Source organism: Xiphophorus couchianus, chromosome 8, assembly GCF_001444195.1.
Source record: "Xiphophorus couchianus chromosome 8, X_couchianus-1.0, whole genome shotgun sequence".
Lineage (NCBI taxonomy): Eukaryota > Metazoa > Chordata > Actinopteri > Cyprinodontiformes > Poeciliidae > Xiphophorus > Xiphophorus couchianus.
Genome location: NC_040235.1, coordinates 27,206,294 through 27,231,813, shown reverse-complemented (window position 1 = coordinate 27,231,813; position 25,520 = coordinate 27,206,294). Strand labels below are relative to the sequence as shown.

At 41.6% G+C, this 25,520-nt stretch overlaps 1 protein-coding gene across 1 annotated transcript; it reads right to left on the bottom strand.

Annotated features, from left to right (window-relative positions):
• Positions 1–901: 901 nt before the first annotated feature.
• Positions 902–22,176, bottom strand: crb2a (crumbs cell polarity complex component 2a). Its single transcript, XM_028026486.1, has 13 exons — positions 22,020–22,176; positions 13,754–14,446; positions 13,011–13,206; positions 12,282–12,421; positions 11,613–11,783; positions 11,414–11,527; positions 9,782–10,735; positions 7,612–8,183; positions 6,492–6,657; positions 4,560–5,430; positions 4,136–4,252; positions 2,944–3,070; positions 902–2,793 (listed from the first exon to the last, which is right to left on the bottom strand). Exons 1-13 carry the CDS (start codon positions 22,084–22,086, stop codon positions 2,572–2,574), a joined length of 4,410 nt encoding a protein of 1,469 aa, XP_027882287.1. The 5' UTR covers positions 22,087–22,176; the 3' UTR covers positions 902–2,571.
• Positions 22,177–25,520: the final 3,344 nt, after the last annotated feature.

The window sequence follows — 25,520 nt, the reverse complement described above, 5'->3', positions numbered from 1 at the left end:
GCGTTGGAGCATCAAACCCCTTATACTTAATTGGGAGAAGCTATTTAGGGAAAATAGTTTGAAATTTTACAGAAGAGTTCCAGATGCAGTGAGAGCTCAGGTGGAGCCAGCTGCACACGGTCAGAAAAAACCCAAAACACCATCCTCCTACTACTTCCTGTGGTCTTCTTCAACGTTTTTGCCAGTAGTAACATCCTGTTGTTGATCACATGACTTGAGACGTATTAAAAAAAGTGTTTCCACGCCTTTAGGAAAATGTCCAGATAAAGTCACCTCCGACTGACGGAAAACAATGAAGGTTTAGAATTGCCATATTGTTTCAAACAGGTCATTTATGCTAATGCGACTCGTTGCTTGTCACCTAAAACGCTTGTTGCTGCCAAGAGTTGAACAACCACAAATTATGTTGAGGGAGAGATTACCTTTTTAAACCAAACTGCATTCCATATTTAATCAGTCGTGTTTGATGATCTAAAACCTTTGTGACAAAAAGCAAAAGGAAACCAAATACTCGGTCACATCACTACCAAAAGTGTAACAGTACATTTTGCAGAGTTGTAATTTCTGACTCATGAACAATAATCGCCCCTCACTTACCAACAACGATCTTGCAACATAAGTTTGCTGTGTAAACCTAGAACTATTTGCATACATTTCTGCGACTCTTGGGTTTGTATTAGTTTGGGTCTGTAATCCTACAGTGGACGACACGTTTCACCCAGCTTGGAAAAATCAAAGAACTCCCAACAAGTACAACGGGAGATATACACACTATTTCATTAAACTCTTACATTTTTGTATTACACACGTTACCATAGTAATCTGTAGTTATTTACAGCACAGAGTGCAGGGCCTGTGGTAACGACCTAGCATGTGGAACATAATCATGTTAAATGTCATGTTCTTATTAGCTGTTTGAATAATATTACAGTGTATTGGATGGGTCTGTATTAGGGACTGATTGGAGTGTGTAACTGGACCTGAGTTGGGATTTCCGACTAGATTTTTCTCCTTGAGATGACTGAATTAATACTGTATAAATAATCTGAACTGGTTTGAAAAATAGTTCTTTGTAGAAAATTCAGTACAACATCAGTATGAACAAGGCAGCAGCTAAAGGCTTTATACAGAGTTCTGCTGTGCATGACATGCATAACATGTCTGACGTTCTGACCGTCGTTTTAAACAGCATCAGAACATGCAGACTAAAAACAGAACTGTTTTAAGCCCTCCTACTTCATTCACATTTAGTTTCTGAGTGATTTTGTCAAATAAATAAAAATGTCAGCGTGGTGTTGAGAGTCCAGACCCTTTCTGACTCAGGTTGCAGTGCCTCACAAAAGTATTTGCATCCCTTGCACCTTTTCCAGTTTCTCACACTGGAACCGGAAATTTCATTGTAAGTCATTGGGATTCATCACGAGAAGAAATAAAGTGTTATGGTCAAGTGGAGGGAAAATTATACAAGGCGATGAAACATCTTAAAAAATATGTCACACATTTATATTCAACTTCCCTGAGTTAATAATTCATTGAGCACCTTTCTGGGGTTCATCTCTACCAGTATGATCCGTCTGGACTGAGAGTTCTGCTCAGTCTTTCTGGCAGCAGAGAACTCAAACTTAAAATTGGCAACAGAGCTTCTAGAAATAGAACTTACAGATATTTCTATAGTGCTTCCAGTGGATTCAGATCCTGACTTTGACTCAGCCATTGAAACACACAAAGATGATTTGATTTGATCTAGTCCAATCCTTCATTTGAATGTTGTCCTGCTGGAAGTTGAGTCAGTGCCTCAGTTTCAAGGCGTGTTTGTAGAAAACATGTTTTCTTCCAGGACTGTTCTGGACTCAGCTTCATCCACCTTCCGGCTAACTTCTCTGGCTCTGTTAAAGTAAAGCAACCCTTGTGTTTACCACACCACCTTCCTGCTGTGTCCTCTCCATGACTTTTGGTAAAATGCAAACAGAACTTCTTATGATTTTCTTTCAACACCAGCTTCCTTCTTGTTACTCCTCCACAAAGGCTGACGGGTTTGAATACTTTTGCAAGGCATCAGCATACCCATATGCTGATGTTAATTTGTACACAAATTAACATCAGCATATGGGTAAAAATCTACTTTATTTAATGGAGACAACACAATTGATGACATCAAACTTCTGTGAAGTTCTCCACTAATTCCAGTGCCACGAGAAGAGCTGCAGACAGAGGTCAGAGGCGCTGCTGGACGTTTCCCTCCAGCTGGGATCTGAGCGACCCAGTGTCACAAGGAAAACAAGTTAAGCCAGAGATTTAAGTCATAGGTCCAGTACAGTACATGCTGTAATCCATTAACGCAGGTGCAGAGCCAGAGGACTGTGACGCTGCACACACACACACACACACATACAGTCCACTTAAGTGGCAGTTGGTAGGAAACTAGCATTAAGGCTCCGCCACAAACAACGTTTACGGGATTAGGAAGCGTCGGCCTCCACACGGAGGCGGCGCCTTGTGATGCGTCAGAGCGCCCAGCTCATCCCGCAGCGCTCCGATCAGATGGAACTCCCTCCACCCAGCAGCCGGCGGTCAGATGAGTCGCTCCTCTGGTGGGACCTTCAGCATGCTGTCCATCTCCAGCCGGGCTCCGGCCAGCTCCTGAGCGCTGGGGCTGTAAGCCCCCTCTGACTGGCGCTTCTTCCTGGCTGTGAGCAGCATGAAGGTGGCGCCGATGAGCAGGACCACCACACAGAGGCAGAGCAGCGGGATAACCACCATCAGCCACGGGATCCCCTGTTTATGGGCCTCCTTCTGCAAACACACAGGAAAACAAACACTAGCAATGATGCGGGGCCTTTATTCTTTCTTTGTTTTGTTTTAGTTGCAGTCTTTGGCTTACACACATCCCAGACATCCATACACCCAGAAAATATGAGAACAAGACCAACGGAGGAAACGTACGTTGACATCACAGAGCGGGCCGCTGTATCCCGCCGGGCATTCACATACAAACATGTTGAAGCGATCCAAACAGGAGCCACCATTCCGACAAGGGTTGGAGTTACATTCATCAAGCTCCAGTTCACACCTAAGGAATAGAGGAAATGATGTCATGTAGCAGGCAGCGATGGCCAGGCTTGGGCTCCAGGGCCCACCGTCCTGCGTGGCGTACTGAGGAGCAGATTCCATCATCAGAATCTGCTGAAGGAGGATTCACAAACTTTACATGCCACCCCCTAAAGTTAACTCCTGGCTGGAAACCCCCTTTACAAATCCACAGACAAGGCAAACAGAACATGAAGAATTATTATAGAATAATACTAATACCAAGCACCAGTTCCACTGGCAGATTTTTTCACATAAAACAGAAAAAAACATATTAGTTTTTTCTATATTGATGATTTATTGAGTGTGTTTATCTTGCTGAAAACTTACTTTTAATTTAATTTTGACTTATTTCATACACTAAAATATTTGAACTAGAAACTAGACAAAAGTACTTGGGAATATCTTGTGTTTTTGTCATGTGAAAAGCAGTTTGTTCTTCATATTTATCCTAGAATTGAGCTTTGTCTTGGTCTGCTTGTCACAGATAACTGATGGAAGTGTGTTTGTGTGAAATCCATTTCAATCAGTCAAGCCAGTGGAGTTTCCCACACAGTTAACGATGTTATTACTCCCAACAGACACATCACTGTATATAAGCATTTCCACCTGCCTCAGCATTAAGCAATACTTGTTTAATGCATTACATGTTAATCATGGTTTATATGACTTCATGCCACCAGATATGCTCATGACCACTATCCTTTCACGAATGCTAAGGCTAATTAGCATGGCTTTGGCATTCGTGACAGCAGATAAGCAGTTTTTCTGTAACAGTAAGTTGTTTCTCTGCTCTTAGCACATTGAGCATTGCGCATGAACATGTTGATTAACAGCGCTAAGAACCTCCTCCTTGCTGTGATTGGTTGTTTTTTTTTCCAGGAGTGGACCATTTTTGCAGACGGCAATAGCAGCTCAGGGAGCAGGTGGAAGAGCTTAGTTTAGAGATGAGACAGTATTATTTGACAGTTTTAACAAATATAGAAAAAAACCCACATTTTTGTCAAAAGTTAAAAACTACATACTGCAAATGTTCAGGTTATTTTACCTGCTGCCTGTGAAACCTGGCATGCATGTGCAGTTAGCTCCCCAGAGCCCATCTCTGCATATTCCATCGTTTGCACATTGGACATCTGTGTCACATTGTAATGGAGGATAGTCCCACCTAAAAAACAAAAAGCAAAAATGTTATAAAAGGAATTTCAAAAGTGGATACTGGATCTACACCTTGCCTTCATTGTATAGTAAATCCATTAAACGCCACTTAAATATTTTGGCTCTGGACAATCACCTTGTCCAGAGCCAAAATATTTGTTTGGCGATAGGAGACACACCACTTTGTCATAACAAAATCAACAGTTTGGGTGATCTCTCTCATGGTTTGTAATATTTCAAAGATAAGAAATACCTCATGACTCTGTCAATAGAAGGGATGGAGTATAGAAAAAAGAATGAGCATAGCCGGCACTCACTGGCAGCGGGGGCCGCTGTAGTCCGTGGGGCACACACAGGTGTACATGTTAACCCCATCCTGACAGGTTCCTCCATGTTCACAGGGATGAAGAGCACACTCGTCAGTATCTCCGTCACACAGTGTTCCGGTGTAACCGGGGTCACAGCGGCACTCATAGCCAGCCAGGTAGTCCTTGCAGCTGCCGTAGACACAGGGCTGAGATGCGCAGTCGTCGGTGTCCATCTCACACAGCTCTCCCTCCCAACCCGTGTCACACACACAACCAAATTTATTGAACAAGTCTTCACACGTGGCTCCGTTCAGACAGGGACCAGAATCGCAAACCGGTGCGCTGCTGCAGCCCAGATGCACGTTGGGTTTTCCAACTATGTGAAACTGAGAGGGCTGCGGAGCTTTATGGTCATCTGCAAAGGGGAGATAAATCCCGCCAAGCCTCACTGCACCCAAACAGCCAGTGAAGCTGTCCGCAACAGCCAACAACGCTCCTTTCTTGTTGAGGAAGCTCAGGCTTCCTGTGCGCTCTTGTTTGCTGGTGGCATCTGTGATTCCATCGACAGTGATGACCCAGGGGGAGGATTTGCGCTTCCAGTCTGCCATGGAGACGTTGACGCGGTGCCAGCGTCCGTCAGTCACGTGACGGAGTCCTTTAAGGGTCAGCGACTTGATGCTGCTGTCCGTCTGGATCTCCACCCAGACTGAGGAATCCAGGATGCCCACCACCAGCAGATTGGAGCCCCAGGAGGCCCTCAGGAGCACAGCGTTCTCTGATCGGGTCCGCAGCTCCATGTAGATGTCAGCGATGGGTCCAGCCAGGGAGCCTCCAGGACTGTACTGCACTGGGTTGCTCTCAAACGTGGCGTTGTGCAAACCTAGCAGTGAACATGGAGGAAACATTGCTACTGTTCAAGTATTCATATGTTATTCGTCAAATGACAAGTCATGCTGTGAACTTTCTCTTTCTCAAAGCGTACAAAAATACACCAGCTTTTTCTCTCCTGTTGCTTTTAATTCAAGTTTGTTAGCAACTAACTTTTAGTTGCTAGTTGCAACTAACTCACAACTAGCAAAGTCAAAGTTCACCAATGTCAGTTCCAAGGCACATAGTGCCATTTTACAGCACAACCAAATAACTATGTTAACTAAAATTGTTCTAAAAATGCTATATATATTAAATATAACTTAAAGGAAAGTTGACTTCATAATTCATTGGCTTGAAATAGGGTGCCTGTTTCTTTAAAAACTCCTGCTCTTTCTTAAACTTCAGGAAGTCATCACAACATGGCTCCACTATTAACCCTTTAACAACGTTTTTCTTTTTTTTTACCAGTGTTGCACTTAGAAGTAGCTGCTGTAGTGAGTTGAGCAGATCCACAGTTCCACCAGGTGTTTGCTAATTGCTGCTGGCTAGTCTGAAGGAGCTGAGTGGGGGAGTTTCTGGAAAGGGCTGCTCTGAGAGGTGGAAGTTCAGAGGCCTGGACCCTGCAGCTCTGGTGAGGAGCTGTGTCTCGAAGTCCAGGCTATGTCCACCCAGGCGTTTTGCAAAACTGAATGGTTATATTATTTCTATGCAACCCCAGACGTCAAAGTCAAGGTCAAATTATTGTGCTTTAAAAGGAAAAAACTAACAGAAATGCTGAAAGTCATCAAAAGGTATAAGCATGAATAGAGGGTGGCTCTGACAAGTAGGAAGGGACAAGACCAAGCAATGATTTAAAAACAAAGAGTAAAATTTTAGTTTGGATCCTGAAATAGACAGGGGGCCAGTGAAGGGAAGCCAACATGCTCCTTCCACTTTGTGCCAGTCAGCAGACAAGCAGCAGCATTTTGTACTAACTGGAGACAATGAATAGAAGACTTGTCCAGGCCAAAATACAAGCAGCTGCTTTAATCCAACAAATAGATGAATAACTTGCTTAAAAACATTTCTTACATTCATATCCGTTAGGAAGGTCCACGCACAAGCCGCCGTGGGCGCATGGATTGCTGACACACCAAACTCGTGTTTGGCAGTTCTTCCCTGTGTATTCCTCCGAACAAGAACAGGTGAAGTCGTTGAAGGTGACGGTGCACTCCCCTCCATTCTGACATGGTTTGGTCTGTAACAGGAAACATGCTGACTGACTTGGTTAGGTCCAACTATCACAGCACAAACAGGACAACTGTAGGAAATGGAGACATCTTGATGTTCCCCAGGAATGTTGGGGATAATAGACTTCAGAAAGGGCTAACATGGCAGTAGCCCAGGGCCCCAACTTTTGAGGGGGCACCAAAGATTTTTCTTTTCTTTCTAGTTGTTTTTTTAATGCATGTTTTACAAATATTGCACTTTGTATAAAACTCATTGGCCCAAATTAGGTGAGCTGTATTAATATTCTGGCTTTTTAGGAATATAAACAATATTTAAGTACTGGAAAATGATGAAGTGATAATAGATTCTTTAGGAACAACATGGAGTTATTGGCTAGACGATGTATTAAACCTACAATGCATCAATTCATACCTGCTGACTTATAGGACTACCTATTAATGTACTGTAATTTGCCCTAGTAGAAGAATTTTCCCTGTTGTAACGGGAACCAAACCCGGCTGCAGCCCAGAGGTCAAAATCTTTGTCAATCCGGCCCAGGGTGTGTGTTCTGTCCGACCTGTGACTAACACAGCATTTCAGGAAAACAACTTCATCCTGACTGTCAGACATGATGGTGGTAGGGTTGACGATCACCACTTGGCTTATTGTAACTGATGGACTATTGAGTGGAAAACCCTGAAGGGGAATGTCCCACCTTCAGCTCATAATCATAAACTAAACTACATCTGAATCTACCTCATATCAGCAGGTCCATTTCTGAAGGGCCAGAAAATTCAAAACCAAGCAAAAAAACAAGATAAAAGTTTTGTTGTGGTCTAATCAAAGTCTAGAATTAATTTCATTGAGATTCCCATCTAATAAGAAAGAGCAAAATAAAGTGATGTTACTCATGGAAAAATGTACAAAGATATTTCTGTTAGTTAATTACATCAACAAAGTAAAAAAGGAAGGTCTGTCTTACCTTGCAGGCATCATCACTGATGCAGCCCTCCTTCAAATTTCCAGTTTCACTTGATATATAAACTATTTCATCAGGGCTGCTCCAGCCACCCGGATCCAAATGTGCATCGTCTAGACGAAAGTCCTGGAGGCAGCCTTTAAAATGCCCCCCCCACTCAGCAGCGTCCCAGCCTTCTGGAAGCCCTCCAACATAAGCCTTATCTCCGCTCCGGACAGCCACCTCAGGGATCTCTCCTATTCCGTAGTTCAGTCCTGCATGATCGAACATCACATGTGTGTGTTTGACTTCCACAGAGAGAAGCTGCTTCTCCCCAGTGGTCACAAACACAGGAGCTGTCAGCGGGGAGCTGTCAGGCAGAGAGCTGACAAAAACCCTCCCCATCCTCAGGTAGATGGAAAAGTAGGCCTCCCCCTCATCTTCTGCATGGGGTCTTCTCAGCTGGAACAGCAGCCCATCCGGCTTTAAGGACTTCAGCAAAAACGACACTCTGAAGTTACTTCCATGGCTCTCTTCCAAATCATAGGAGCTAAAACTCACTGTGTCCTCGTGGCTGTAAGTCCATGAAAGATATTCTGTCAAGGGACAAGAAGAAGATTAGTGTTAAAATTTACCTCACCTTTCAGTAGTCAGAAAATAAGTAGCCATTACACACAAAGCAGATAGCATTTGAATGAATTAAAAAGCCAATGCTAATTTAAGCTAGCTAATTTAATGTTAGCCCTTTGCTAATCAATAGCTACGTACATCTTTGAAAACAACAAACAACATAGCTCAACAAAATGGCAAATAAGTGTGTTGGTGTGTACTCAAAACATGTTCTAAATCTGTCTACGAAAATTGTGTAGTGCATTAGCTAGCTGTAATGCTAAAAAAAAAACAGCCCAGTTTTTTGTGTGGTTTTGAGAATATGTTAGGAGACAAATCTAGCATCAGCACTGGAACTTCTTTGACAGGAACAGAAAGCACTCCTACTGCCACTGGTTGATGTGTTTTCTTCCACCAACAAGGTGAAATCAACACGAATTTAACTCCATACTCAAATAAAGTTAGTATATGAGAGCATTCCTACTGGTTATCTGCATACAAAGATGTACATACATGAGAGTTTGTGGTAGTAGCATGGTAATTCTTAGGGTGTTTTCACACCTGATGGTCCAGTATGGACTCAGTTCGATTGGTGACCAAAACTGCAGCATTTGTTCCATTTTCAGCTACTGTGGTTCCCTTTACACTGCACTGTGTCAAACAGTCCAAACCCATTCAAAACCCTGTTCCTCCCCTCGCCTGTGGGGGCGCTGCACCAAGAACCACTGTAGGAAGTTTCCTTCACTCTGAAGAAGACAATGAGGGCTGGTGTGAATCCTTCTGGTCCGTTTTACTTGAACTGCAGTCCGTTTGCCTATAAAGTCTGTTTGGAGTGGTGTGAATGTGTATTCAAACTCTAATGTGGACCAAAAAAGTGAACTCTAGTCCGCCTACAAACTGCGGTCTTGGTTGAAGTTAAAGCCGCCGTGGTTCGAATGCATATGTGGATTTAAGCGGACCTGAGACGGCTTCAAAAGCAGGAAGCGGAGTATAGCGCAGGGCATTCTGGGTAAATACATCCTAAACAAACATGAGAGTGTTATGCTATACAGAGTAGTTGTTCATGGTCTTTTTAAATGATTTTTTTAATTTAATGGAAACATTGTAACAGTAAAATTGTGTTTTTTGACATTAGCAGAATATAGACAAAGATTTGATAACATATGTTGTGGAAACAGCTATAATGAAATCTGACGCTAATTCATTTTTGTTTACTTTTTGCAATGAAGAAAGTTGCGGTCACATCATCAGAGAGTTTCGTGTCATTTTCTTCAGTGGTTCTTGGTGCAGCGCCACCACAGGCGAGGGAAGGGAACCGGCTTCTCAAAGGGTTTGGATCATTTGACGGGTGCAGTGTGAAAGAGAACTGCTACACCAGCTGAAAATCTAACAAATGTTGCAACTTTAGTTCCCAATCAAACCAGACTATCAGGTAACACCTTTATTCTCATACCTGGTACGGTTGGGTCCTTATACCTTATACACTAGCTCTATTATGTGATCACTCAAAAAACAGCTTTAGACTACAGTAAAAAAATGTTTCCAAGTTTGGGAAGTTGGAACCTGGCTGGAGCTTAATAGTTACCTTCAGAGCAGCTCTCCCCATGGAAGGGACGGAAACAGTCACACTGGTAGCTAGTCCACAGATCCACACAGTGGCCGTGCCCATTACAGGGATCTGGTTTACACCACTCCGTCTTGGAACAGCCCAACTCAAAATCCTGATCCTCTGGAAGTGATTGGGGTAGGATAGGTTTCGAGTCAATCATAAGGTCTTCGATACATCCAAGGAATCCTGCACCACTTAAAGAGAGCTCCAAAAGGTAATTTGGTGCTCCCCCTATGTAAACATCAGTGAAGGCTTGAGAGGGCTGGAAAGGAGGTTCCCCATCATCACCATCATTGACTGTGCATCCATCTCTGTCACAGTCAGGACCCTTTAGGGTCAAGAATAGACTTCCGTTATCCAAAAACACATGAACATCCCTCCAGGCTCCATCACTCACCAGGCCAGCAAATGTAACATCCAATTCAGACTCTTCAGAAAAAGCTTTTGCATGAAGACCACCGTTAACAATCTCCAGGAAAAGATAGTTATCCAGATCTCCTCTGTAGAAGATCAACATATTGGGTAAGGTTGTCCGGAAGCGAAGCTGCAACCCCAAACCTTGGTGACCACGGTGCTCCACCTCCCTGCGGACTTTTTCTTTGAAAGCAATCTGGATATGAATGAACCCAGGGGTGGACAGTGAGAACGTTGTTCTGGTGGAGCATTGTTCATTGTAGAAGCCATGCGGACATAAACACGTGTGGCTGTGCTTTCCCTCTTCCAAAGTTGGAAGACAGCTGGCTCCATTCTGGCATTTGTGGCCAACACACCCGTAGAGTTTAACCTCACAGTGGTCACCTCCCAATGGAAGGTCGCCAGGCTCAGCTTCAGGACAGTGACAGGTGTACGATCCTCTGCCATCTTCACACCAGCCACCATTTTGACAGGGCTGGCTCTCGCATTCATCAATGTTCAACTCACACAGCTCACCTGGAGAGAGAGAGAACACTGGATGTTAGACATAAACCACAGCATATGTGGTATCTGTAACAGAAAGTTACAACAAGACAACACGATAACAAGAGGGGATTTAATAATTTAAATATTATATGTTTCTGCTCTATTAAAATGTAGTAGAATTCTGCTGTGAACAAGGAATCATGCACCCACATGAAATATCAAAATTCAGCATGTATAAGGTGATATGCTCTGTGTTGTAAAGTCACAAGCTAAAGTTTTGGTAGTAGCATTGTTTTGGCATATTTGTTAAAACTATCACTATGGTGTGACAGCATAATATGAGATGGATAATATGTGAAAAAAATTGAGCTCCTCTGCCTTCTGCCAGTGCTACCTGCAGAAATACGCTACTTCATTGGTCAGAAACAACCAGTGAGAGCCAGGTGGAGGGTCTTAGCAGTGTCAATCATGCTTGTGTACACACCTCTCACAATCTCCCCCCTTTTCCTCTGCTCTACTACAGCTCCTCCACCACAGCAGAGCCTGCCATGAATGATAGGCTAGTTAGCATAGCCACCAATGACAGTGAATAAACAGTTTTCCTGCTTCTCCATTATGCGTCTTTGCTTCTTTCAGTTATGATATAACTGAAAGCTCTAAGCCCCTCCTCCTGTCTCTGATTGGCTGGCTGTAGATTAGAAACTTTACCTAAGAATCCAATAGGGCACACACAGACATAGCCATTGACTTTATCCTCACAAGCGCCTCCGTTCTGACATGGTTCAGATTCACATTCATCTATATTGATGGAACAGTTTTCTCCTGAAATGTAGAAAAACATCAGAGTCAGCATCATCAGACCGGAAGTGTGAGAGATCGTTTAGTTTCTCATTCATTCTTTGCCAACCTGCAAAACCTCCCTGACACTGGCAGATGTAGCCGGCTGCGTCTGAAAACCTGAGCTCCCAGTCCAGCTCCCAGTGAGAAGGATCTGAGCGCTCAAAACACTCGCCACCGTTCTGACAGGGCTGCTCAGCACACTCATCAATGTCAACTTCACAATTTGCTCCTTCATAACCTGAAAAGAAAGGCAAACAATATTAACATATTTGCCAGTTTTTTCCACTCTGGATACTGATGGATATGCAACAATCCATAATTTGCAGAAATTGAAAAAAATTAACAGTTTGTAGAATTTGTAAAAAAAATTTTTTTCCTGCATTAATTCCTCGATACAAAACAGCTCCACATCAAAGTCAGATGGATATCTTCAAATTCTCTCTATCTAATCTCAGATACCAGTTTTGTGTCAGTAAGTACAGTTAAGTACATTATTGTCCCTCATCCTTAATAATGTCTATTTTACTAAACCATTCTTACTCCTACTTTTTTTTTTTTGCTAAGGAATCGTCTCTCTTAGGAGAGGCATGTTTAAGTAAGTTTAAATTATCTTACAATACTTCAGATCACAAGCCCCTCCTGAGCCCTAAGTATTTTACATCCAGGGACTAGTGGCCCTTTGAGTCCGCCATACTGGATCTTGTCTTGTTCAGAGAAAGGGACAGTCTTTCCATACCTGGCCAACAAAGACAAACATATCCGTTGACTTCTTCTATACACGTGGCACCATGCTGGCAGGGATCTGAGGCACACTCGGCAATATCCACTTCACAGTGTTCGCCCTCAAACCCTGTGTCACTGCAGTCACATTCATAGCTGGTAAAGACAGAAACTAGCGATTAGACTGGAGAGAATCAGCAGTCTGAGATCATTCAAGACATTACATGAGCTCATTTTTCAGACACTCTAGATTCTGTAAAACAGATGTCCATCAGTGACAAATGAGAAAGGTGTGGAAGATTTACAGAAAAGTATATAATCATTAGAGGAAGGTTAGTTTGCAAATTCCATGCAGAAAGATTCCAGATCAGGAATCAAACCCAGGATCTTCTTGCTGCAAGGCAACACTGCTACCAACTGCACCACTGTGCAGTTTGCATGTTCTCCCTGTACATGTATGGGTTAACTCTGAGTACGCCAGCTTCCTCCCACAGTCCAAAAACATGACTGTTAGGCTAATTAGAACTTTAAAACTTACTTACTAAGTAAGTTTTAAAACACTTACTTAGTGTTTTAAAAGGCTATGTGGGAGTATTATTTTTCTATGGCATTAAGTCATCTATTGCCATTAAAATAAAAGGCTGACACACATTACAACAGTGTAATGAGTGTCTAATATCAATAAAGTGGATACAACATTGTTTTTCTGCTTAAGGTGGGCATGATTGTTATGGAGACTACTTACCTGTTTACCATGTCATGGCAGAAGGCTCCATTCTGACAGGGCTGGCTGGCACACTCATCTACATCAACCTCACAGTTGACACCATCAAACCCAACCAGGCACTCACAAGAGTACATTCCAGTCAAATCATGGCAGGTGGCTCCATTTTGGCAGGGATGGGAGTCGCACTCGTCTAATTCAGTTTCACAGTTGACTCCTATGGGACGTACAGGAGTCAGTGTTTGGAATTCAATTAAGCTGTTTTGTAAATCAACACAAACACTGTATCAACTCTTTCCGAGCCCATGAGAGTTGAAAGGTCATGATTCTGTTAGACAGGCAACACACAACCCAAACAACCCTCTCAAGGCTGCATCTCTAATTTCAGTCCTTGGATGGATGACATCAGAGGTTTTTGTCTTGCCTCTGAGGTCATCCACAAGTTTTTTTGTTTTTTTTTAAACATTTGCATTTTTAAGACTTTATAGTTGGTGTTCAGGTGTTAACCTTCCAATAACACATAATTATCAAGTGATATTTTCAAGTTTCTTGTCAACTTGAAACATTTTTTACCTCAAAAACATGGTGGGCCTCTGGATGAATGACTGTCCTAGAGCCCCAAACACCGGGTGTAGCAAGTTTTCTGGGGGAAACCTTGCGGTGTGTGTCTCGGGGTAGGCGTGTGTGTGTGTGTTTGTGTGTGTGTGTGAGGGGGCGATGGGGGGGCTGCGTGTGCGTGTGCGTGGGCCGACTGTGGACCTTACCTGTGAAGCCCACCATGCACTCACATTCATAGTGGTCCTTCTCGTTGATGCAGGTAGCATTGTTCTCACATGGCTGAGAAGCACACTCATTAATGTCTATTTCACAGTTGTGGCCCTGAAAGCCGGGCACACAGAAACAATGGTACTCTGCCACTCCGTCGATACAGATGGCGCCGTTCTGACAGGGCTCCGATAAACACTCATTCACGTCTTCCTCACAGGTCCTCCCTCTGAACCCTGCTGCACAGCGGCACTCAAAGCCATTTGGTCGGAGCTCGCAGGTACCATTGTTCATGCAAGGTTTATCGATGCAGTCGGTCACATGCGTCCTGCAGTCCTGACCTCCGTATCCAGCCGGACACCTGCAGAAGTATCCGTACAGCTGGTCCACACACAGAGAACGAGGCTCGGAGCAAGGGTTGCTCTGACACTCGTCCACCTCCTCGGTGCAGTTGTCTCCTGTGAGTCCATCCGGGCATATGCAGTGGTATTCCCTCGTTCCCGGGGTACTGGTGCAGTTGTCACATGGCACAAAGGAGCAGCCATCGTAAAGTTCATCGCAGTTTTTGCCCATGTACAGCACACCTTCTCTGGTACAGATACAAGCATAATCATCCATGGTGTCCACACAGGTGGCCCCGTTCTGGCAAGGCGCAGACAGGCATTTTTCTGATGTGGCCGAGCAGAGAGTTCCTAAAGCGAAGTCAAAATAAATTATGTAAGACTCAAAAAAACAATCTGTCATATTGTTGGTGATGGTGATCAAATCTCCTGAAAACTGCTCAGTCTTGGTGTTGTTCTGGATTTTCATCTAAAATTTGAAAAACATTTTAAAATGTTAGACTAATAAAGAAGTTTGATCCCATTTCAGGTTGCAAACAGTTTCATGCCTTCCTCGATTCTCCCCCGTCTAAGTTCCTGTTAGACGTCCAGACCTGAAGCAACATCAGCAACCATCAGGCCTCTACAGATGATAGATTCCTGAGTGATGGCAATTTTGGACAGACAATGTGTTATATTTCACCATTGCCATGTTCTCAAATAAACTGTATATGATAAATTTTGACAACTTTATTAAATATTGTAATGCATCATTACTTTGAAATGTTTGAAAGGTCAGGCTCCTCACATTCTCCAAAGTTGCATTTCATTGACCATATTATTGCGCAATTTGACGTTTCAAAAATGAATATGCTTAATAGAAACATGCCAATTTGAAAAAAACGATTTTTCAATATAACATTTTTGCACTAGGATGAGGGGGTTTTTTGGAAATTGATAAGATACAAAAGTCTTCTCTGATTGGTTGTGAGCGTTAGCACCATGGCTGAATTATGAATATATCTCATGAAACTGCTTACTTCTCTCGTTGCCGTCATTTTTTATAAGGATGTGTTTAAAGATAGTTAAAGTCTAACCAGTGAAACCATTACCATGTCTGAAATGTTACAAATAATTTTAGAAACCCATACTTTATTCACCCTTACTAGTTGTTTTTCACCAATTTACCTTCCTTTGGGTGCCACATTTTTCCACTCTGTGTTATTGTTCCTATATTAATCTTCATTGTACTTTAGAGTTTATTTGTACACCCTAAAAATCATACTACAAATACATGAGAAAAATCAACAGGAAAACATATATTTGGCATAGATTAACTTTTGATTGTCCTTTAAGTGTTCCATCTGCTTCATTCCTAATCGAGGACTTTTACTGCACCACATGACTTAACTGAAAGGAGATTTATTTTCTAATGGGATGTTAATCTCTCTGTTCTCCTTTTGGTTTTTATTCTTGCATTCACATGACAGAGCTAAGTAAACCAACGAAGTAAGACCAAGCACTCAGACCAGCTGTCGGTGTGACTGATTCTTGACTGGGTCGGTTCTGATGTCCAACCTGTCTTGGGTGATTCTCCTTTTTCTGATTAATTTAGTAGATTTGCCTCTTTGACAGGCAGATTAAAGGACCTGCAAGAATAGTGTCTCCTTTACATGACAAAATGGATGTCATGCACAGCAACTCACACAGCCGATAAAGGACCAAGCTGATTATTAGTGCACCTCGTTAATCATGCTACCCTGTAAGCTGGGGTGTCTGTGCAGAAGATAAAGTGGTAGCTCTTCAACCAGTGTCAGTGGTCCAGTCGTCCTTGTGAAGCATTTTTTCTTTGTGTGGACGCTAGTGTGTATTCTGCACATTTTTTGCAACAGACACGGTCTCCTCTCTTTATTTGTGATTGTATTTTATCACTTTTATTCATTTCTTGTAAATCTGCTTTAAGAGAGTGACCCCTACAGCCCCGCCTTCCTTCACGACAGAGGGATGATGTCATTTCCAATTCTGGCTAAGATGCATCCTGCCTCTACTCTAAGCTGGAGACACTAACTATGTTTGAAATTTCACAGATTACTGTGGGCTTCAGTGGGGGGGTTAGCCACCTGCACCGTAACAGAATTACATGTGGTTGTCTGGAGTTTTAAGATTAGATCCAAGTCATGTAAGAAGGTGTAAGAAGGCTATCAGGAATGTTTCTAGCAATTAAGAGAGGAAGTGATTGGGCTTCTCACTGGAAAAGGCATAGTGCATTGATCAACCATTTTGGCTCGGGAGTTAGGAACTACCAGCCTGAAAGTTAGTGTTTGGCTTCAATTTACAGAATCACTAGAAGTACAGGATAAAGTGTCCCCAGTCTACAAAACATGGAGTTTTTTCCAGTATGAAGAAAAATGATCCATCATGTGGTTCCTAAAGTTGAAGGTTCTTTTATTAAGAGATGATGGGAAAGGCAACATTTCAAAAACAGCCACTTCCTCATTGGACTGTTTCCAGAAACGTTTTTCATCAACACGGACTCAAGAGATTGTCTCAAAGCGCAATTTTAACTCCTCCAAACCTGTAAGTGGCGCTATACATGGAGTATTGGACCTGGGGGGGGGGGCGCCACTGAGCAGCATCACAACAAACCTAAGCAACCCCAGACAATTTAAACTCAGACCTACCTATGAGCAAGTACAGAAAGTGATAAGAATTTATGGAATAGATTTTAACTAGCCCAGTGCATTAAAATCAGTGACGTCAGTAACGCGTTACTGACGTCGGACCACTTTTTTCAGTAACGAGTAATCTAACGCGTTGCTATTTCAAATCCAGTAGTCAGACTACAGTTACTTATCGAAATTATTTTTGCGTTACTATCTTCTTTTGTTATTTAATCGTATTTCCTCTACGTGTCTTGTCGAGTGACCGACGTCTCTATGCGACAGAAATGTAAACAATGGAGGGAGATGCGCATTTTGTTGGTGGAAAATCTGGAACTTTTTTGAGTTTCTGTCGCCAAGTCCGATTATTATAAGCGGCTTTGGGATTTTTTTTTTTTTTTTTAAGTCGCTAGCAAATTTAATGAGTGGCGGGTTGAGCCTTTTTGGGCTCGTTTTTGAACGTGAAGTTGGGCTTGGAAATAAGCAGAGACTCATAATAAATCCCAGAATTTGTCCGTCATTAAGGTAGTTTTAGTCAGGCTCTCCTGTCCATCATTTCCCGGATGATCTGTCCCGCTGTGTCTTTGTTAATGTTAAGTTAATATATTACCTCTGAATGACGTCGAGCTTCGCGTTGCGCTCCAGAAAACTGCAAACATCGAGACTAATTTGAACAGCGCAATAAACGTGAAAACAGCCACGAATAAACGTGTCCGTAGTTGCCAATAATTATAATGTCAACTTAACGCCATTATAATTATTAATATTAAGATAAGTGTCACAAATCTGTGCAGCCATGTGAGTTGTGAAGCTGCAGGAGGAGCTCTGTGCGCTGCGCTTAGACACCAAATGCAGGGCCGTAACGCAGAACCTGGAGGCTGGGGGGAAATATGGGAGCTTTAAAATCCTTCTTAGAGTTTTCCAGACAACAGTGGAAAACAAATTAATCACGATTTTTATTTGTACTGTTGTAACCATTAAAGAATCTCCTCTTCAGTTCAACCTTATAAGTGGAGACACATTGTTGATGTTACCATTATAAAATAGCTTATAATTAAGTATTGGCAAAGATCAATGTCATTTTCACAGTGTTGTTGTTAGCAGCTGCTGAAAGTAACTAAAAAAAGTTACTTTTAATGTAACTTAGTTACTTTCCAAATCAAGTAGTCGGTAATCTAACTAAGTTACTTTTTCAAGGAGTAATCAGTAATCCAATTAAAGTTACTTTTTCAAAGTAACTATGCCATCACTGATTAAAATATATATATATATATATACTGCTCAAAAAAATAAAGGGAACACTCAAATAACACATCCTAGATCTGAATGAAAGAAATATTCTCATTGAATACTTTGTTCTGTACAAAGTTGAATGTGCTGACAACAAAATCACACAAAAATCATCAATGGAAATCAAATTTATTAACCAATGGAGGCCTGGATTTGGAGCTACACACAAAATTAAAGTGAAATAACACTACACGCTGATCCAACTTTAATGTAATGTCCTTAAAACAAGTCAAAATGAGGCTCAGTATTGTGTGTGGCCTCCACGTGCCTGTATGACCTCCCTACAACGCCTGGGCATGCTCCTGATGAGGTGGCGGATGGTCCCCTGAGGGATCTCCTCCCAGACCTGCACTAAAGCATCCGCCAACTCCTGGACAGTCTGTGGTGCAACGTGACGTTGGTGGATGGAGCGAGACATGATGTCCCAGATGTGCTCAATCGGATTCAGGTCTGGGGAACGGGCTGGCCAGTCCATAGCTTCAATGCCTTCATCTTGCAGGAACTGCTGACACACTCCAGCCACATGAGGTCTAGCATTGTCCTGCATTAGGAGGAACCCAGGGCCAACCGCACCAGTATATGGTCTCACAAGGGGTCTGAGGATCTCATCTCGGTACCTAATGGCAGTCAGGCTACCTCTGGTGAGCACATGGAGGGCTGTGTGGCCCTCCAAAGAAATGCCACCCCATACCATTACTGACCCACTGCCAAACCGGTCATGCTGAAGGATGTTGCAGGCAGCAGACCGCTCTCCACGGCGTCTCCAGACTCTGTCACGTCTGTCACATGTGCTCAGTGTGAACCTACTTTCATCTGTGAAGAGCACAAGGCGCCAGTGGCGAATTTGTCAATCCTGGTGTTCTCTGGCAAATGCCAAGCGTCCTGCACGGTTTTGGGCTGTGAGCACAACCCCCATCTGTGGACGTCGGGCCCTCATACCATCTTCACGGAGTCGGTTTCTAACCGTTTGTGCAGACACATGCACATTTGTGGCCTGCTGGAGGTCATTTTGCAGGGCTCTGACAGTGCTCCTCCTGTTCCTTCTTGCACAAAGGCGGAGGTAGCGGTCCTGCTACTGGGTTGTTGCCCTCCTACGGCCTCCTCCACGTCTCCTGGTGTACTGGCCTGTCTCCTGGTAGCGCCTCCAGCCTCTGGACACTACGCTGACAGACACAGCAAACCTTCTTGCCACAGCTCGCATTGATGTGCCATCCTGGATGAGCTGCACTACCTGAGCCACTTGTGTGGGTTGTGGAGTCCGTCTCATGCTACCACGAGTGTGAAAGCACCACCAACATTCAAAACTGACCAAAACATCAGCCGGACAGCATAGGTACTGAGAAGTGGTCTGTGGTCCCAACTGCAGAACCACTCCTTTATTGAGTGTGTCTTGCTAAATGCCAATAATTTCCACCTGTTGTCTATTCCATTTGCACAACAGCAGGTGAAATTGATTGTCAATCAGTGTTGCTTCCTAAGTGGACAGTTTGATTTCACAGAAGTTTGATTTACTTGGAGTTATATTGTGTTGTTTAAGTGTTCCCTTTATTTTTTTGAGCAGTGTATATATATAATTACTATACAATTTGTTTAAGTAATGAACGAGCGAGAAAGTGTTTTTTCTGTTAATATTCTGCTCTTTAAGTACAATAAATATATTTGTATTTCCAAATACATTAAAATGTACTTAGCTAATGTTTAGCCTATATTATTCTTATTATTATTCTACTGTTTTGTGACAAAGTTATTTCTTTCAGAAGATAACATTATTTCCAGCAGAGTTGAGGTATTTCTTCAACCAGGAAAAATTATTTGATTTGACTTTTTTTTTTTTTTTTATGCTGTATTATGATATGTTCCATATCCCCTTTTAAAATCATCCTTCTTTCCTTCACCTCAGCTCTGAGAGCCACCCTGACCTCCCCAACCTCTCCATGTTGTAATCCCTTTGGCATCTTGAGGACAATCCCCCTTGCTCCTCTAATCTCCTGGCACGATACCTGGACAGATTAAGTCCAGAAGATTCAATCTTCATTCTTTCGTCTATCCTTCCTGTTCACCTTTGTCTTTTGTGAGTTGTGACTCTTTGGGTGTTTAGAGATAAATATAAGGAGGTATGATCATTGTAGTCTGGTCTGTGTCTGTGACATTACAATCCGCCTCAAATCTGAATGAGAAGTGTCCTGAGTCCTGGCCCAAGCTGCTCCAGAGTGGCAGGGGAGTGTTGGAAAACTTTTCTTAGTGATTAAGAGCTAAAAGACATCCTAACGCAATCTTTCCTGTTATATCAGCTCAGTAATTACAAACACATCAAAGGATCCTTATGATGTGGTGTAATCAATTGGAACACAGCTTCAATAACATGTCTTTCTCATTTCCTGATAAAAATAAAAATAAAAGTCAATAAAATCTGATTTTAGAGCCTATTTGGTAGCTGCTGGTTTGCTGAGTCGATCCTCGCTCCACCCGCTTCTGTTGTTGTGTCCTTGGGCAAGACCCTTCACCCACCTTGCCTGCTGGTGGGGGTCCGAGGCCTGCATAGGAACCTCGCTTCTATCCAGTAGCTTGCCACCATCAGCATATGTGTGTGTGTGAATAGGTGAATGACTGAGTGTAGTGTGTATTGCTTTGGGGTCCTTTCATAAAGTGCTATACAAGTACAAGCCATCTACTATTTCATATCTTTGTGATGTCATCTGCCACAAGCCATTTTACACAGTTTAAATTCATACCTGCCAAAGGACATTTATACACTAATTAGTTTCTGAAAAAAAGGAGTTGTATGAATATTATAGCAGAAATATACATTTTTATTGTTTAATCGTTTCTATGTTTAGGTAAATTAGTACACCTATTTGTTACTTATAGCTATAAAATGTTCTGTTAGCATGTATAAATCTATATTCATCTTTTTCAGTTAGGAAAAACAGCAGCTGCTTTTATTTTATTGATCTTATTTGAACTTGCATACATTGTAGAACACCACAAACAGTTTGAAATAATAATATGGTAATAAAATAATAAAAAATAAACTTTAGAGGTAAAAAGCCTGTAAAAATGTTTGGTGGACTTCAAGTTCAAGTCTTTAAAGTCATTTTATGTAACCATGTGTTACAAATATATATACAGATGTACAGGATAAATGCTTAGTTAGTAATAATATGTCAAAGTTGCATATAGAAAAACTGCATCATTAACATTACAGGGTTTTTTTGCTGGTCAGTTTTCTGCTGTAAAGACCTTGACATGGTTGTAAGTTCACTATAAGCATTCATGCAGAACCTTTAAACAACAGATCTTATTTTGGGTAGGGGACACAGTAGACAACCATTATGTTATAAACCAGAACTGTGTGGAAAATGAAATAACATAACGGGACATTACGTGACCTCATTCTGCAGCTTCGTTCAAGCATGGAAAGATATGAACCAACTTTCTCTACTCCTCCATTGTTTGCTCTGATTTGAGTCTGCATGACTGAGTGGTCTCATTCTGAGTCAGTCATGTGTCAAATCAGACACAGATTAACTCAACTCCCACCAGTTCAGAACGCTCTCTTTACGTTATTAGTCTGAGAAAGTTTCCAACGTTGGTGATTGAAATGATTTGTCCTCATCGTGCCTGTGGTCTTTTCACTGTTGTTCAGTTTTACTGGATACGATTAAAGTTCAAAATAATTGTTAAGGGTGACAAAACACAACATCTCCTTATTGCTTCATCTTCTTTATACATAGTTGAGGCTCAGAAGAGGTCTTACATCACAGAACTTTGTGACAGCCACTTGTTTGGGAAGCACCATCATCAAGAGGCACAATAACATTCCTTCCCATACAACACTTCTCTGACAGACTTTCACTTCTACAAATGTTACATGTAGAACAATGATTAACGTAAATCTGCATTATTTAATTTAGTTGTTTTGTGTTGATTTTCTTTATTGAAGTTTCCCATTGGGACTTTCACATTAAACAGAAGGATTAAAAGCTTCCACTCACCCCACTTGAACATCATCATTGTCAGCAGAAGTGTCTTTAAATTCAAATGAACTTTTCCCAGCTCCATGCTAAAGCTGGAGATGTAGGTCCATTCAAGAAAAAAAAAAATCAGAATAACAAAGTAAAAAGGCAAGTGTTAAAGTCCCGACATGTTGCTCCTGGCTGGCCTCAATCTAGATGCTGGCTTTCTCCACAGCCACCCTCCATGCCTGGCCACAGACAGCCTCCCCTGGTCACAAGGAGAGCGATCAGCCATCAGAGAGAGAGAGAGCTGTCAGGAAAACATGAGGTGGACTAACACCTGCTCCTGTGCAAGAGCTGCTACGAACTCTCTCATTGGACTTTTGGAATTAAAGGAGCTATCTTTTAAAAAAAAATAAAATAAATTCATGTAAAATTCACACATATGAGTATGACACAGGGTTTCCCACAGAAAACTTGCTAAGCCCGGTGGTAGTCATCCTGCTGCCCACCTTGTTTTTGAGTTACTTTTTTTTTTTTTTTAAGTTGACAGGAAATTTGAAAATATGACTAGTTAATTATGTGTTGATGGAAGATATTATTAGCACTAAACACCAACTGTGGAGTCTTAAAAAGGCAAACAAAAAAAACTGTTGTTTCAGTCATTTCATCCTAATTAAAGTGTCCAAAATGTGTTTATCCCTTATTTGTGACTTGTCACTTTATTTGCTGAAGTTCTTAGCATGTAGACCACCAAAGATCGGCAGTGGTTAGAACAATTCTTAGCCTGGTGGGAGCATAAGTCAAGCCTGGTGGCCTGCCAGGCTTATAAAACTCTGGGGGAAACCCTGAAGACATCCTCAAATAATTAGGGGTGAAGTGCAGCGCTATTTCTTCTCCAAACATGGTTTGTTTCACCCAAAAAGTTCAATATTGGACATGTTGACCAGATCAGTATTTTCTTGGCTTGCCCAATTGTTCTGAAGAAAACTGATTTTTTTTCTTCAGCAGTGGAACATTGTGAATTAAATGTGCAAAGAACCCAATGCAGATGAGTGGATTACCGGTACTTATTATTTGAATGGAAAAATGTCTACCTACAAAAATGTCTTTCTGAAGCTCTCAGTTTGTGGTCTTTGACTCTTGGACATCTCTTCAGGTTATTCATTTGACTCTTTTGGAAACCTGGTGAGGAGCATCTGGCTACAGCTGATTTCTGTGAAAATGATATCAGTATGGTTTGAAAACACAAAGAGGTTGAGAGCTCTTTGTGTTTCAGCCATCATAAGATGTGTCTCATGTGTCCCACTAATGAAAAACCTTTTCATATGTATAAAACTTAGATATGTTGATATTTTTAGTCCAACTGATATTCAAATTCCACCAATCTGGTCGCTTACTTAAAATCAGATTGTTTATACGTCTTACAGTCTTAAAAAGTTGTTTCTTCCTTTTGTTTTTTTTTTTTATATCTTCTGTTTCCCCCACTAGAAAATGCTAACGGATTATAGAAGATCTGGATAAAAAGCAGCTCACTCCAGTATGTTGTACTCTGTCCAGAAGCTGGACTGTTTGGCATGAAGTAGCCAAACAACTACTACATAATAAATTTATACGTTCCAGTGAGTCCGGGCCAGGATTTACTTCCAACCTCATTAGTGTCCACAGAAGCTTAAGTGGCTTGCCTACACCACAGAGATTAGCAGATATCTATCACTTGCTCAGTCTCCCTTCCTCCACCACCAGCAGGTGCTCAGAAACGTTTGTCTGGGCCTGACACCTCAGGGTCTGCTTGTTCTCTGCAGATGTGTTCCGACATCATAATCGTACATAAATTGTATTTGCCAACAAATCAAAATGTTATTCACAGACATGTACAAAGACAACACTTTAAGTAAGATGAGTAGCTTCAATGAATTTTCTAAAGCGCTTTATTGTATCACACTAGAATGTCATTCTTACTGAAATCTTTTATAATAAGACATTAGATAATTTAAGATATAAGATAATTTATTCCTGGTTTGTGACTAGATCATCAAAACATCAAAACAACACCCAGTTCTGTACTTTTTTCATGATAGGTCCACCCACTTCCTAGATATGTAATAACAGCTACCAACAAGGCTGTCCTAAAATCTGCCTAGTTTTATAAATCACAATATACATTCTGAGATTTATATATTTAAAAAAATCTTCAAAAACCCTCTTTTAAGAGAAACAATTAAACAAATCTGCTTAGAAACTTGTTAAGCCCCTTAATGAAATCATGCTAGCTCCTACAGTCCAAAGACAAAACGTCTTCAAGTCAACTGGTTTCTCTACATTGCCCTTAGGAGTGTGTGCGTGTGTGTGTGTGTGAGAGAGAGACTGTTGTCTTTCTGTGTTGTCAGGGTGTACCTCTTGCCCAATGATTGCTATAAGTTGTAGATAAATGAATGGGTTGATGGATTAGTGAAATAATTTGGAAAGTTGTGTTTTGTATGCGTACAGGTTGTCTTTGTCTGATATTGACATTTTTTGATGATCTGAAACATTTAACTGTAACATGAAAGCAAAAATAGAAGTCTGAATATGGCACATGGCTAATGACACAAAAACATAAAATAAATGAATTTGTTTTCAGGATCTTTAAATTTGATAGTAAAAAAAGACCAATATCAACTTAGAAAATAATTAGACTGGGAAACAGATTTCTCTTAGTTAAAAAGAAAACTTTGTCAAGCAGAAATTCAGATCTAAAAAATATTTAAATATATTATTTAGCTATTTTAAAATATTACAAAAACTATTCTCAACATCTGATTTACCAAATAACTTTTCCTGTCATACTCTAAATTGTTCTTGTTCTTTTACGTTTGGGACAATGGTGGTGACGGTAGAAGTTCATCCCTCGATTGGTGGAATATCGGTTCAACTCTCTATCCACCTTTGTCAGTGTGTCCTTGGCCAAGACACTTCATCTGGTGGCGCTGGTTCATGACAGCCTCAACTCTGTCAGGCTGCCCCTTGTCTACTCCTTGCTGGTTTTCCAAGGGCAGCTATGGCTACTATCCAGTAGCCTATGGCACCTTTGGCATGTAAACTGCTGAATGACTGACTGTGGTATGAAATGCTTTGGAGTCCTACGGATTTGATAAAGTGTTATACAAGCACAAGCAATTTACTTTTTTGTTGTGTTTATTTATTTTTACAGTAGAATCAAATGAAAAGTGTGTGTGCTTTTTTATTCCACATTCATTCAAAACCTCTAGTTGAGACAGAGGACTGGAAAAAACGCACTGACTTAATTGAATTTTGAATAACTTTAAAATAATGCAGGTGTCATTCAACTATTTCTGGACTGGTGTGAGCCCCCACATTTTGAGACATGAAGCTCAAATTGTGCTCGGCCCTGCTGCAATATTTTTCAGATCAAGATTTTTTAAAACAAAGTATCTACGCGGCTGTTGTCAGAAATATCTGTACCCTGTTCCTATACAGGCTTTTCCTAATCAAGCATCGATTGTCTCACAACAGAAAGCAACTTGTGGGAGCCTAACA

Bases quoted from the DNA above. Each gene is read 5' to 3' on its own strand.
- crb2a (XM_028026486.1), bottom strand. From the start codon at position 22,086: ATGGAGCTGGGAAAAGTTCATTTGAATTTAAAGACACTTCTGCTGACA. The intron at 4,253-4,559 runs GTGAGTGCCGGC...TTTGTTTTTTAG, and splicing joins TACAGCGGCCCCCGCTGCCA to GTGGGACTATCCTCCATTAC. The intron at 3,071-4,135 runs GTAAAATAACCT...TCTATTCCTTAG, and splicing joins CCAGGTTTCACAGGCAGCAG to GTGTGAACTGGAGCTTGATG.